Source organism: Mizuhopecten yessoensis, unplaced genomic scaffold (genome assembly GCF_002113885.1).
Source record: "Mizuhopecten yessoensis strain PY_sf001 unplaced genomic scaffold, ASM211388v2 scaffold917, whole genome shotgun sequence".
NCBI classification, from domain to species: Eukaryota; Metazoa; Mollusca; class Bivalvia; order Pectinida; family Pectinidae; genus Mizuhopecten; species Mizuhopecten yessoensis.
The window spans coordinates 622,769-638,470 of record NW_018403786.1 but is presented as its reverse complement, the minus strand read 5'-3'; the positions used below and the strand labels follow the sequence as shown (position 1 = coordinate 638,470).

The following is a 15,702-nucleotide window of genomic DNA, read 5'->3' as shown; positions in this document are numbered from 1 at the left end:
AAAGGGGAAGTTTCAGCGGAAAGGGGAAGTTTCAACGGAAAGGGGAAGTTTCAGCGGAAAGGGGAAGTTTCAGCAGAAAGGGGAAGTTTCAGCGGAAAGGGGAAGTTTCAGCGGACCAAGGGGAAATTTCACAGAAAAGGGGAAGTCCTACCGGGAATGGGGAAATCCTACCGGAATAGGGAAGTCCTACCGGGAATGGGGAAGTTTCATCGAAAATAGGGTAATTACTACCCCCTTTGCGAGGAAACTTCCCCAAAACTATTCCCTAGTGATAGGTTCAACGCGTTTGAGTGACGTTTCATCATTCCTGTCTTCGTTTACAGGCGAACAAGTTTTGACTGACGTTTGATCGCTGTCTCTGACTAGATCGTCCACAATTTGACGTTTTTCCTGACTCCTCTTCCCTGCTTTGTCAGAGGCGTAACTCCGAGGGAGTCCACTGTACACGTCTCAGACACTGTCATCGGAATCTTCCGTTCAACTCGTGTCTGACTCATTCCGTTCAGACTTGTCATTCAGAGACGTCATACCACAGGTTTCCCGTCCATTGCTTTGCGATTCCATCTCACCTTCTCCGGCTGTTTTAATGCTGTCCTCAGCATCTTCATCATCATGCTCTTCACTGTCAACAAGTTCTCTGGTGTTCAGAATTTCTCTGCGTGTCACGGACTTTACTGGTCCAGCCCCGTCAACAAGTTGTATGTGATAAACCTTATCTTGTAATTTACCTACAACTTTATACGGCATTGATTTCCATGTTGTACATAAAAACATGTTGAAGATGCTAGGCGCCAATATCTAGATCACAGGGACCTGATAATTTGTAACAGCTATATTTGGACATAAACTTAGGTGTTCAGAGTAATTTTTACATGTTTTAAGGGTTTTGATCGATTTTCGGTAAAAAAAAAATGACACCCCCAATGATCATTTCGTATATATGGTCATTACAAAAGTATAATTTGTTTGAAGTGTTTAATGATTTTATAACTAACTGTGTTTTTCCGTCGAAATGTATGTGGCGTGTTAAAGTGAAGAATGCCGTATACTCATAAGAGGAATAAGCGTGGCGAGAAAGAATGGCCAATGATGGCGACTATACTAGATTTTCTCTTATCCACGGTCGTTTAGTACCACATGTATTATGGAGACTGGCATTTAAATTCCCAGCCAAAAGAGAAGCTATACAATATGTCATGAAATTAATTGTAATTATCAGAGAGTGTGAGGGTGAAGAATTATGTCATAAATGTGGCTTTATGTACAGTGATATAGCCACCCATATAGTTCTACAATGTGATTATACAGGAGAGTTAAGATATGATTTATGGTGAGATATTATAAATATAAAAGATATAATGTTTAGTGTGTATTTACATTCCATGTCTGATTATTATCTGTTTCATATCCTCATTGGAGGAAATGTAGAGCATGAGTTGAATTCATCGGAGTTAGATGACTTTCGCATAAAATCTGTAACTTGTAAATTCAGAATGTGCAAACTTTACCACAAATGATGTCTTAACCTAACTTTTATAATGTGTCAATTGTAAAATTCTTCCTTTTTCTGTATTTCGTGTGATGGTCATCTCTCCCAAGTAACTTAAGATAAGTCAAGAAGCGTATAGACGCAAAGGGGAGTTAACTCCAGCGTAACCCTTACTTTACACTACAATTTATCTTTTAAATTTCATTTTGTATATTGTCATATAACATGTACGTTACTTTGTCAATTTTCAATGAACGCATTTATGTATTATTCTGTTTGTGAATCTTCGATTCGGAGGAAACAAAGAGAATAATAGGAAAATCCTCAAACAAATCTTCTCAAGGCCTGACCGAGTAGCTGACGCTGCTACAGATATTCTTACTGGAACCATCCCACTGAAATCTGTTGTACATAAAAATATGTTGAAGATGCTAAGCACCCTTATCTAGCTCACAGGGACCTGATAATTTGTTACAGCTTTATTTGGACCTTAACTTAGGTGTTCAGAGTAATTTTAGATGTTTTAAGGGTTAAGATCGACTTTCGATTAAAATGACACCCCCAATGATCATCTCGTATATATGGTCATTAGGGGTGCCATTATTACCGAAAGTCGATAAAAAGTCTTAAAACATGTTAAAATTAGTTTAGGTCCAAATAAAGGTGTAACAAATTCTCAGGTTCCTGTGATCTAGCTGACCGTTTACTTCTGACAAGGGGAGATAATCCACATAGCTGGCTTGCTGTATCTGCGTCACCCCTGGATAGTTATGAATTACCAACGATTCAGGATTTAATGGATGGCGAGGTCCCATGCCATGGGAAACAGTGGAAAAACCCAATTAACTTTCAAATCGATGAATATTGGAGAGTTAGGATTCAGAACCAAGCAGTATTTCTTACATCCAGGTCTGAACAATCTCAACTATTATACTGAGGTCAGTTTCAACGGACACCAGAGATGTAGAAAGGCTACCTGTCAAACTCAGATTTGTTACGAAGAGTAATTTACTACAATGTAACCGAAGTGTATTTAACCAGAATGATAGACATAGACGTAGTGTATAAAGCTACACATATATATTAAACACTGCTTACCTTTTTCATTCATTCTATATTACCTTAAAATAAACCTTGCGGTTTATCAGTACAGTACATAATATATACCTGTATATAATCAATTCAACTCAGCACTGCTTTCCGTGTGTCCCAACCTGCAGATATATATGACATAAGAGTACACCCTGTATCGCTACTAATACTGTACACCTGATCCACTCACACCAATATGAAAACATAAAGTGTAACCTACCCTGCATTCTATCTAGGGGTGCTCCCACTATGGGAGGGAACTATGATTTGTTTCTCGTTACACAACCAATAAGTGTTTCAATGTGACGTTTCGATGACTAGTACGGTATATACTCTGTCACCTTCATCAGACAAATGGCCAGTGAAGCGTATTCACACTAAGGTTTAAAATGTGTAAGAGTTGTCCACAAATTGATGTCGATGCGGATACGCTGTAAGCGTCTGTACAATAGTTTTTATATATGTACCAAAATGACTCGATTCAGCTACGCTTTGTTTAATACTTCATAGATGTGCGAGAGTCTTTAAGCCCCCTCATCTCGATTTAGAACTGGCCCACGTGGCTTGAACATATTACTCTCTCTGTCCAAAACTTTGGAGTTATCCCAGTCAATCACATGATTTTATTTGTGTGGCATGGTCTGTGATTGCCGATTTATTTATTTGGGACTCAGACTGCTTCCTGCCTTCTTGGGTTTCCGTATCTTTCCGGTGCTCACCAAGGCGGACCCGAACCGCCTTTCAGTCTCTCCAATATACTATGCATCGCAGTTTTTGCATCCGATTTTGTATAAGCATTCTGCGACATTTTCTTTAGGCGTTTTATCCTTAGGGTGTACTAGAATATTACGAAGTGTCTTGTGGGGCTTCATGGCTGTTGCTATGCCATGTCCACGATATATCCTCTGGATGGTTCCGGGTATACCTTTTATGTACGGGATGACCACTTGACCTGTGGCTTTGTTATTATCCTTGTTTTGCCTTTTCTTGTTCTTCTCCTTATGTACTTTGACACTGTTTTTGTACCCGTTTAAGGGTACGGATACGACAAACATACAAGGTATTCATTAAAAAATGTCAAATTAATTGTATGTTCAAAACAAAAATATCGATTCAGGCACGGAGCAACGCATATTGCCGTTTTTGCAAGCTTGTACGTCTGTTGTCAGGGCGTCCGACAACTTTTTCTTTTGAACAACTTTTTCTGAAGAACTGGAGGACATAGGGTCATGACATTTGACCAGTAGGAAGATAAGGTCAAATGTCAGCTTTAAGTGCTACTCAGGGATCAAATGTCGATAGGTTAAAAGTTTTAACAATCTTCTTCTCATGTTCCATATTGCCCAATGTCATGGTATTAGGGCAGTAAAGCGTTCCTAAAACCACATATATGGAATACATTACAATGTGACCAGCGTCTATGAAATCCATTATAATGCATCACATATCCATTCTCTTTAGCAAGTAAAGTTCAAGAGTAATCCTACACGTTCGCGATACATTCATTCCTCTGCCGTATCACAGCACATCCACTTTCAGTCTCCATTCTAACTTACGTAAAACTAAACCTAAAACTCTTAACTAACAAAATTATGGCCACTCTAAAACGACCATTGGTAAAAGTGGACATTATTGATTAAATGTAAGACTTGATCAGTACTTAAAAAAGTTTGATAATTTATCCATGGAAGTAACTTGACCTCTTTGTTTCAATAATACCTTCCATGAGTATTCTACGGGTCATTACAGAAATATGCATTATGCACGTACGTGTAGTAGTTATCTTTTTTTCATATACTTTTCATTCCTCTAAATATCCTAAACTTAGAGACGTTTTCAAAAGACAATTTGCATCAGAAAATGATCTCAATGCCATAATACTAGGGTTGTAAAATCGGTCTTTTTTTGGTAACCGGTTACTCGAACAATCTTCCGATCGAGTAACCGGTTAATCGGTCAATTTGGTAGTCAAATAATAAACAGTAACAAATACATTAATGTTTGGAAAATGTTCTATCTATAACGTATTTACACCACAAACATACATGTATATATTAAGGTATTTCAGGTACAATGTATAATACACATTTTTTTGGAAGTGAAAACAAATTATATTTTTAGTTTTTACACACGCGTGTGAAGTATTTCCCAGATATTTATAAACTTTTACCGCATATATTTCCAGTTTTTATGCATTGTATAGGTACACCCCATGGGGTCCCTTTTGTGTTCAGAGTTTAATAAAATGACAAAAGCCTTCCATATGTAGACCGTTATGATTTTATTCCCTTTTTTGCAAACCATACACTTTATATATCAACAATAAGGCTAAACACTGTTGATTACAAATATGACAATCATAATTCATTACAGAAATGCAACAAAAATTGCATTCCTTCATATTCCACGTTGCCATAACATTCAAAATTTTCTTGTAAATTTGCAAAAACAGAAACAAACAAAAAGTTTACCGTCAGAGGATGTAAAAAGGGGATGTTTTTGGCTTTCTCTTTATTGAATAGCAGAGACCTGTGGACAGCTGAAAGAGAAAAGCTGAAGGTATCAAAATCAGAGCCCTGCAGCTTCGGATGGGAAACAAGTTTCCCTAACACCGTGACATCCTCTGCATTAATCTGCATCATAGCCAAAGTTTAAAAGAATTCTTGCTAATTCCTCTTGCTTACACGAGGATTGGTTAGGAAAACATTTCTTGAACACAGGTACACTATTAATCAACCCTGACACACATGTGCAAAAGTTGTCAACAAGTCCAATACTCATCAAACACAACAAAAATACAGGAAAGTCAAATTTTCTTCCATTGTGTGAAACAAGAAAAACATGGTGAAACTGTTCTAACCACTCGCAGAACTTGATGATTGCAGAATGAATGGTTGCTGTTCCTGTTATCTGTTGTGCAGTAAGAGGCACCTTAGGAAGAACAAAGGTGTTGAATTCTCTGCCAGATTAAAGGTCAACCGCTGCTATCTGTGTAAGACGGGGCATCAGTCTCTCACGAACTAAAGAGAAAACAGCATTGTATAGAAAACAATAAACTGAACACAAAAAAGGTTAACACAGGAAATAGTTACATGTAACCTCAGTAAGTATATTTCATGGACAACGAATGTCGAAATGCAGTAAGACGGATTCAATACAGTTAACTGTACTCGAAAATATGCGCTAATATTACTCTTAAGAACAAAATTTCCTTGACAAACGTTTTAAGACATGCTTGCTCATTCAAGTGTGTACTCTTCAGATTATCTTTACATCTCACTTGGTATTCTGGCTTCCCTTTAAAATATTTTTTAAGGTGTTGGCGACACCTCTTTGTCAGTATTTAAATTAGAGTTCAAACATTAACACTAACATGACTCCCTGAACACTGTTTGAATTACAACACTATTCAATTTTGGTCGCATCTATACAAATACAGATAGTTTGTAGGTCTAAGACAGGGAAACATGGGGCTCCCAAAAGGGGTAAGAAAGTGTCCGACTTTTCGGTTTAACAGGTTAACCGTTGACAACCCTATATAATACATCTACATACCAAATCTATAACATCGGTCAATATCTAAATGACCCGACCTAACACGGACATTATGTCAAAATATTTTTTTTTAACGCAGATCGCAGTAGTGTTCGTAGTGACACTGCATCCTTTTACATAGGGATATAGGACAATGCATAATTTCGACAAATCAGCGGCCAGTCTGCAGCAGACATTCTGCGGAATATGTTGGCCTTTTTCCCATCTTCAAGAACACGATTCAAATATTCTATTAAACAATTTTTATTGTGGTCCATAAATCAGAACAGAAATTGTTATAGCCTGAAATGACTCAGCAAATGATAGGCCATGATTTAGATCTGTTCGGAAACTGAACATCGAATATCATTAGTGATTACATGTATTATATGTAACTGCAGTACACCTCTATTGCCATGATACCCTCTGTACAACCACGCATGCTTATACATTAAATCTGTGTATGTTACATATCTTTGTCTACCATCGTAAGTCAAAGGTGTTGATATATAATAAAACAAGAGGCCCAGAGGGCCTTATCGCCCACCTGGATAATAAAGCAACCATGGGAAATTATTCTTATTACTAACAATCCCTCTAATGGTACAGAAGAAGAAGTATTTTAAAGAATTAAATCTCAAATTCCCCTTTTGAGCCCCTTAACTCTGCACCCAAAACGGCCACACCCATCATTAATACAAAATAAAGTCCCTTTGCCCAAGGATATTCAAGGCCAAATTCGGAAATTAGGATAAAATCCCTCAAATGGTATATAAGGAGAAGGATTTTTAAGATATAAACCTAATTTCCCCTTTGAGCCCCGCCCCTCTGCAACCACAGGGGCTACACCCACCGTTTATACAACATAAAGTTCTTTTAGCCCAAGGATGCTCTAGACCAAATTAGAATTAAAAAAACCCATATCCCTACGGTAGAATCAGGGTTTTAAAGGATGTTCCAGACGAAATTGGGACGAAATCCCTACATTCCTGTGTTAGAAGAAGGATATTAAAGGTTTACCTCTATTTCCCCTATGGGGCCCCACCTCTTTGACCCCAGGGGGTCACACCCCCGTTTATACAAAATTGAGTCTACTTGGCCTATGGATGTACATTGTCGTTCAGAACTAGTAGCATTTTAAAGGAAAAGTTGACGGATGGACGGACGGACGGACGCCGGACGCTGCGGTATGGCATAAGCTCACCATAGTCCTTCGGACCAGGTGATCTTAAGATTAAAGTTCGAAATAGTTTAAAGTTTTAAAAAAATTGAAGTTTTCGCAGTAGTTTCTAAATAAAAAAAGCCTAAATATACCACAATCCCCAAAATATCGTTCGTACTCATGGAAACGGGTAATAAGCCTACTCCTAACAGGATTTCTCACCCCGGTGAGAAATCTTGCAGGGGTGAAAAATCGTGTTGCGAACTCAGCAATTTTAGCATGATTTCTCACCTGAGTGAGAAATCGTGTCGAGGTGAGAAATCGTGCCGTAACATACGGTATCATATATCGGCTTTTTAAGTCAGGCACAGGGCGTCAGGTAAAACTCCGGTCACTCATCAAAATGTTATTTACCTATTTTGTAACCTAGGAGCCAAACTCATTCTTGACGGTCTAATGGTCAGTGTAATACTGTATAACACACATTGAAAAAATGAATATGATGAGAAATTCAAATGTACAGTGTTCCTTATTCCATACGAGCCTTCCTGATTTTTTATTCCTTAATATTGATCAACCTGTATTGAGTCCTGTATAAAACAAGAATTTATCGCTACATTATACCTTTCAGCCCTGCATCAAGTGAGAAAATATCATTCTACTTAACCTGTCAGTCCTGTATCAATCGTAAACTCATCCCTATAATATACACTATACATGTCAGTTCTGTATCGAGCTAGAATCATCATTATACTTTACCTGTCAGTCCTGTATCGAGCTAGAACCCAACATTATACTGTACCTTTCAGTCCTGTATCGAGCTAGAACCCATCGTTATACTTTACCTGTCAGTCCTGTATCGGGCTAGAACCCATCGTTATATTTTACCTGTCAGTTCTGTATCGAGCTAGAACCCATCATTATAATTTACCTGTCAGTCCTGTATCGAGCTAGAACCCATCATTATACTTTACCTGTCAGTCCTGTATCGAGCTAGAACCCAACATTATACTGTACCTTTCAGTCATATAGCGAGCTAGAACCCATCGTTATACTTTACCTGTCAGTCCTGTATCGGGCTAGAACCCATCATTATACTTTACCTGTCAGTTCTGTTTCGAGCTAGAACCCATCATTATACTTTACCAGTCAGTTCTGTATCGCGCTAGAACCCATCATTATACTTTACCTGTCAGTCCTGTATCGGGCTAGAACCCATCATTATACTTTACCTGTCAGTCCTGTATCGAGCTAGAACCCATCATTATACTTTACCTGTCAGTCCCGTATCGCGCTAGAACCCATCATTATACTTTATCTGTCAGTTCTGTTTCGAGCTAGAACCCGTCATTATACTTTACCTGTCAGTCCTGTATCGAGCTAGAACCCATCATTATACTTTACCTGTCAGTCCTGTATCGAGCTAGAACCCGTCATTATACTTTATCTGTCAGTTCTGTTTCGAGCTAGAACCCGTCATTATACTTTACCTGTCAGTCCTGTATCGAGCTAGAACCCATCATTATACTTTACCTGTCAGTTCTGTATCGGGCTAGAACCCATCATTATACTTTATCTGTCAGTCCTGTATCGACCTAGAACCCATCATTTTACTTTACCTGTCAGTTCTGTATCGGGCTAGAACTCGTCATTTTACTTTACCTGTCAGTTCTGTATCGAGCTAGAACCCATCATTATACTTTACCTGTCAGTCCTGTAACGAGCTAGAACCTATCATTTTACTTTACCTGTCAGTTCTGTATCGAGCTAGAACCCATCATAATACTTTACCTGTCAGTACTGTATCACACTGGAACTGATCACTATACTACACCTGTCAGTACTGTATGACACTAAAACTGATCACTATACTAAACCTGTCAGTCATGTATCACACTAGAACTGATCACTATACTACAGCTGTCAGTACTGTATCACACTAAAACTGATTACTATACTTCACCTGTTAGTACTGTATCACACTAAAACTGATTACTATACTTCACCTGTTAGTACTGTATCACACTAAAACTGATTACTATACTTCACCTGTTAGTACTGTATCACACTAAAACTGATTACTATACTTCACCTGTTAGTACTGTATCACACTAAAACTGATTACTATACTTCACCTGTTAGTACTGTATCACACTAGAACTGATCACTATACTTACATGTCAGTACTGTATCACACTAAAACTGATTACTATACTTCACCTGTTAGTACTGTATCACACTAGAACTGATCACTAAACTATACATGTCAGTCATGTATCACACTAGAACTGATCACTATACTTACATGTCAGTACTGTATCACACTGGAACTGATCACTATACTTACATGTCAGTACTGTATCAAACTATAACTGATCACTATACTAAACCTGTCAGTCATGTATCAAACTAGATCTGATCACTATGCAATACCTGTCAGTACTGTAACGAGCTAGAACCCATCATAATACTTTACCTGTCAGTCCAGTATCGAGCTAGAACTCGTCATTATACTTTCCCTGTCAGTCCTGTATCACACTAGAACTGATCACTACACTTACATGTCAGTACTGTATCAAACTATAACTGATCACTATACTAACCCTGTCAGTACTGTATCCTACTTAAACTGATCACTATACTACACCTGTCAGTACTGTATCCTACTTAAACTGATCACTATACTACACCTGTCAGTACTGTATAACACTAAAACTGATCACTATACTACAGCTGTCAGTACTGTATCACACTAAAACTGATTACTATACTTCACCTGTTAGTACTGTATCACACTGGAACTGATCACTATACTAACCCTGTCAGTACTGTATCGAGCTAGAACCCGTCGTTATACTTTACCTGTCACATGTCAGTTCTGTATCGACCTAGAACCCATCATTATACTTTTCCTTACAGTTCTGTATCGCGCTTGAACTCGTCATTATACTTTGCCTGTCAGTCCTGTATCACACTAGAACTGATCACTAAACTATACATGTCAGTCATGTATCACACTAGAACTGATCACTACACTTACATGTCAGTACTGTATCAAACTATAACTGATCACTATACTACAGCTGTCAGTACTGTATCACACTAGAACTCATCACTATACTATACTTGTCAGTCATGTATCACACTAGAACTGATCACTATACTAAACCTGTCAGTCATGTATCACACTAGAACTGATCACTAAACTATACATGTCAGTCATGTATCACACTAGAACTGATCACTATACTTACATGTCAGTACTGTATCAAACTATAACTGATCACTATACTAAACCTGTCAGTACTGTATCGAGCTAGAACCCCCCCCTATACTTTACCTGTCAGTCCTGTGTATCTGTCAGTTCTGTTTCGAGCTAGAACCCGTCGTTATACTTTACCTGTCATTCCTGTATCGGGCTAGACCCCACCCTTATACTTTACCTTTCAGTCCTGTATCGAGCTAGTACCCATCATTATACTTTTCCTTACAGTTCTGTATCGCGCTAGAACTCGTCCTTATACTTTACCTTTCAGTTCTGTATCGAGCTAGAACCTATCATTATACTTTACCTTTCAGTCCTGTAACGAGCTAGAACCCATCATAATACTTTACCTGTCAGTTCTGTATCGAGCTAGAACCCACCATTATACTTTACCTGTCAGTCCTGTATCGAGCTATAACCCACCATTATACTTTACCTGTCAGTCCTGTATCGGGCTAGAACCCACCATTATACTTTACCTTTCAGTTCTGTATCGAGCTAGAACCCATCATTATACTTTACCTGTCAGTCCTGTATCGAGCTAGAACCCATCATAATACTTTACCTGTCAGTTCTGTATCGAGCTAGAACCCATCATTATACCTTACCTGTCAGTCCTGTATCAAATTAAAACTCATCCGTATAATAAACATTGTATATGTCAGTCCTGTATAAAGCAAGAACGCATCACGATACTATACCTGTCAGTACTGTATCGAGCTAAAACACACCACAATACTTTATCTGTTAGTCCTGTTTCGAACCAAAACGCGTCATTTTAATTTATCTATCTCTCAGTCCTTTATAACACTAACACTCATCGCTATACTAAAGTTCAGTCATGTATCAAACTAGAACTCATCGCTATACTAAAGTTCAGTCATGTATCAAACTAGAACTCATCAATATAATATACCTGTCAGTCATGTATCAAATTAGAACTCATCAATATACTATACCTGTCAGTGATGTATCAAACTAGATCTGATCACTATGCAATACCTGTCAGTACTGTATCACACTAGAACTAATCACTATACTATACCTGTCAGTCCTGTACCTGTCAGTCATGTATCAAACTAGAACTCATCAATATACTATACCTGTCAGTCATGTATTAAACTAGAACTGATCAATATAATATACCTGTCAGTCATGTATCAAACTAGATCTGATCACTATACAATACCTGTCAGTACTGTATCACACTAGAACTCATCACTATACTATACTTGTCAGTCATGTATCACACTAGAACTCATCACTATACTATACTTGTCAGTCATGTATCACACTAGAACTCATCACTATACTATACCTGTCAGTCATGTATTAAACTTGAACTCATCAATATACTAAACCTGTCAGTCATGTATCAAACTAGATCTAATCACTATACATTACCTGTCAGTCATGTATCACACTAGAACTCATCACTATACTATACCTGTCAGTACTGTATCACACTAGAACTCATCACTATACTATACTTGTCAGCCATGTATCACACTAGAACTCATCACTATACTATACTTGTCTGTCATGTATCACACTAGAACTCATCACTATACTATCCCTGTCAGTACTGTATCACACTAGAACTCATCACTATACTATACTTGTCTGTCATGTATCACACTAGAACTCATCACTATACTATACTTTTCAGTCATGTAACACACAAGAACTCATCACTATACTATACCTGTCAGTCATGTATTAAACTTTAACTCATCAATATACTAAACCTGTCAGTCATGTATCAAACTAGATCTAATCACTAGTCATTTCCTGTCACTCATGTATCACTCTAGAACTCATCACTATACTATACCTGTCAGCACTGTATCACACTAGAACTCATCACTATACAATACCTGTCAGTACTGTGTCACAATAGATCTGATCACTATACAATACCTGTCAGTACTGTATCACAATAGATCTGATCACTATTCAATACCTGTCAGTCATGTATCACACTAGAACTGATCACTACACTTACATGTCAGTACTGTATCACACTATAACTGATCACTATACTACACCTGTCACTACTGTATCACACTAGAACTGATCACTATACTACACCTGTCAGTACTGTATCACACTAAAACTGATTACTATACTTCACCTGTCAGTACTGTATCACACTGGAACTGATCACTATACTGCACCTGTCAGACCCATCATTATACTTTACCTGTCAGTTCTGTATCGAGCTAGAACCCATCATTATACTTTACATGTCAGTCCTGTATCACACTAGAAATGATCACTATACTACACCTGTCAGCACTGTATCACACTAGCACTGATCACTATACTAAACCTGTCAGTACTGTATCACACTAGAACTGATCACTATACTACAGCTGTCAGTACTGTATCACACTGGAACTGATTACTATACTACACCTGTCAGTACTGTATCACACTAGAACTGATCACTATACTACAGCTGTCAGTACTGTATCACACTGGAACTGATTACTATACTACACCTGTCAGTCCTGTATCACACTAGAACTGATAACTATACTAAACCTGTCAGTACTGTATCACACTAGAACTGATCACTAAACTATACATGTCAGTCCTGTATCACACTAGAACTGATCACTATACTACACCTGTCAGTACTGTATCACACTAGAACTGATCACTATACTACACCTGTCAGTACTGTATCACACTAGAACTGATCACTATACTACACCTGTCAGTACTGTATCACACTAGAACTGATCACTATACTACACCTGTCAGTACTGTATCACACTAGAACTGATCACTATACTACACCTGTCAGTACTGTATCACACTAGAACTGATCACTATACTACACCTGTCAGTACTGTATCACACTAGAACTGATCACTATACTACACCTGTCAGTACTGTATCACACTGGAACTGATCACTATACTACACCTGTCAGTACTGTATCACACTAGAACTCATCACTATACAATACCTGTCAGTACTGTATCACAATAGATCTGATCACTATACAATACCTGTCAGTCATGTATCACACTAGAACTGATCACTACACTTACATGTCAGTACTGTATCAAACTATAACTGATCACTATACTATACATGTCAGTACTGTATCACACTAGAACTGATCACTATACTACACCTGTCAGTACTGTATCACACTAGAACTGATCACTATACTACACCTGTCAGTACTGTATCACACTAGAACTGATCACTATACTACACCTGTCAGTACTGTATCACACTAGAACTGATCACTATACTACACCTGTCAGTACTGTATCACACTAGAACTGATCACTATACTACACCTGTCAGTACTGTATCACACTAGAACTGATCACTATACTACACCTGTCAGTACTGTATCACACTAGAACTGATCACTATACTACACCTGTCAGTACTGTATCACACTAGAACTGATCACTATACTACACCTGTCAGTACTGTATCACACTAGAACTGATCACTATACTACAGCTGTCAGTACTGTATCACACTGGAACTGATTACTATACTACACATGTCAGTACTGTATCACACTAGAACTGATCACTAAACTACACCTGTCAGTACTGTATCACTGTGATACAGTACTGACAGGTGTAGTTTAGGGATCAGTTCTAGTGTGATACATGACTGACATGTATAGTTTAGTGATCAGTTCTAGTGTGATGCAGTACTGACATGTGTAGTATAGTAATCAGTCCCAGTGTGATACAGTACTGACAGCTGTAGTATAGTGGTCAGTTCTAGTGTGATACAGTACTGATCACTAAACTATACATGTCAGTCATGTATCACACTAGAACTGATCGCTAAACTACACCTGTCAGTACTGTATCACACTAGAACTGATCACTAAACTATACATGTCAGTCATGTATCACACTATAACTGATCACTATACTACACCTGTCAGTACTTTATCACACTAGAACTAATCACTATACTTCACCTGTCAGTACTGTATCACACTAAAACTGATCACTATACTACACCTGTCAGTACTGTATCACTGTGATACAGTACTGACAGGTTTAGTATAGTGATCAGTTCTAGTGTATCTCAGCACTGACAAATTCACTTGCGTCAATACATTGCAAACATAAATTTATAACAGGAAAATGTTACAGTTTACATCATCCAGCCAGGTATCTGGATATTGATCTAAGTATCCCTCACAAATGTTGTTTGACAACATATAATTGCATGTTTTTTTTTATATTAAGGATGACTCCTGAACAAAGAGAAAACGAATTAAGAGAAAAGGTGAGAGGAATTCTTCCGATAGACGTGACGTCAGAGAACCCCCTCGGAAGTACCACCAATTTTATTTCAAAATGATATAATTTCTGATGAATCAACTCATAAACACTTAGGTGTTACTCTTAATGAAAATGGTACCTGGGAATTCCATATGCAAACTATTTATGAAAAAGCATATACTAGAATAAATACACTACGCTGTTTGAAATATAAACTTAGCAGAGAAACTCTTATAAAAATATATTTTGCATTCATAAGACCTTTACTTGAATATGCTGATGTAATTTGGAATAATTGTACAACCCAACTAAAACATTTACTAGAATCTATCCACCTGGAAGCAGCAAGAATTATAACAGGGCTGAGAAGAGGAACATCACATCACTTACTTTATAGGGAACCATTAGAAATTCGTCGGAAAAATCATCAATTGATCTTAATGTACAAAATACTACATGGCCATGCACCTTTATACCTGCAAGAAACAACTATCCCATTTATAAACAATAATGAAGCAAATATACATCCATTTCGTAGAAATAGAATATTTAGCCCCCACACTCTGTAGATCAAACAACTACTATCATAGTTTTTTTCCTTCAATGCTCCGAGAGTTTAATAAACTCTCACATATTACAGTACAAGCAACCAACCTTGCTTTGGGAGGGTTTCGGCTACGTTGTGGAATAGCTAACCATCTGCTATTAGGAAGTCAAATACCCTGGCCAAGTTCAAGAGAGACAAAAAAACTCACCTCTTCACGTCTGCATTTTAGAATCTTTGCAAAGACGTCATGTAAATACCACCCTTTTATTTGTTCAATTATGTGCACATTCCTTGTTAAATGTATTAAAGTGATTGCAAGCCTTTGTTGTTTGT

At 37.7% G+C, this 15,702-nt stretch overlaps 1 protein-coding gene across 1 annotated transcript in view; it reads left to right on the top strand.

Annotated features, from left to right (window-relative positions):
- The window catches only part of LOC110454664 (nicotinamide N-methyltransferase-like), a 36,759-nt gene extending 21,810 nt beyond the window's left edge, over window positions 1-14,949 (top strand). Inside the window, exon 5 of the mRNA XM_021504311.1 lies at window positions 14,787-14,949. Coding sequence (XP_021359986.1) covers window positions 14,787-14,798 — 12 coding nt within the window. The 3' untranslated portion in view covers window positions 14,799-14,949. The remainder of the gene's footprint in view (window positions 1-14,786) is intronic.
- Window positions 14,950-15,702: the final 753 nt, after the last annotated feature.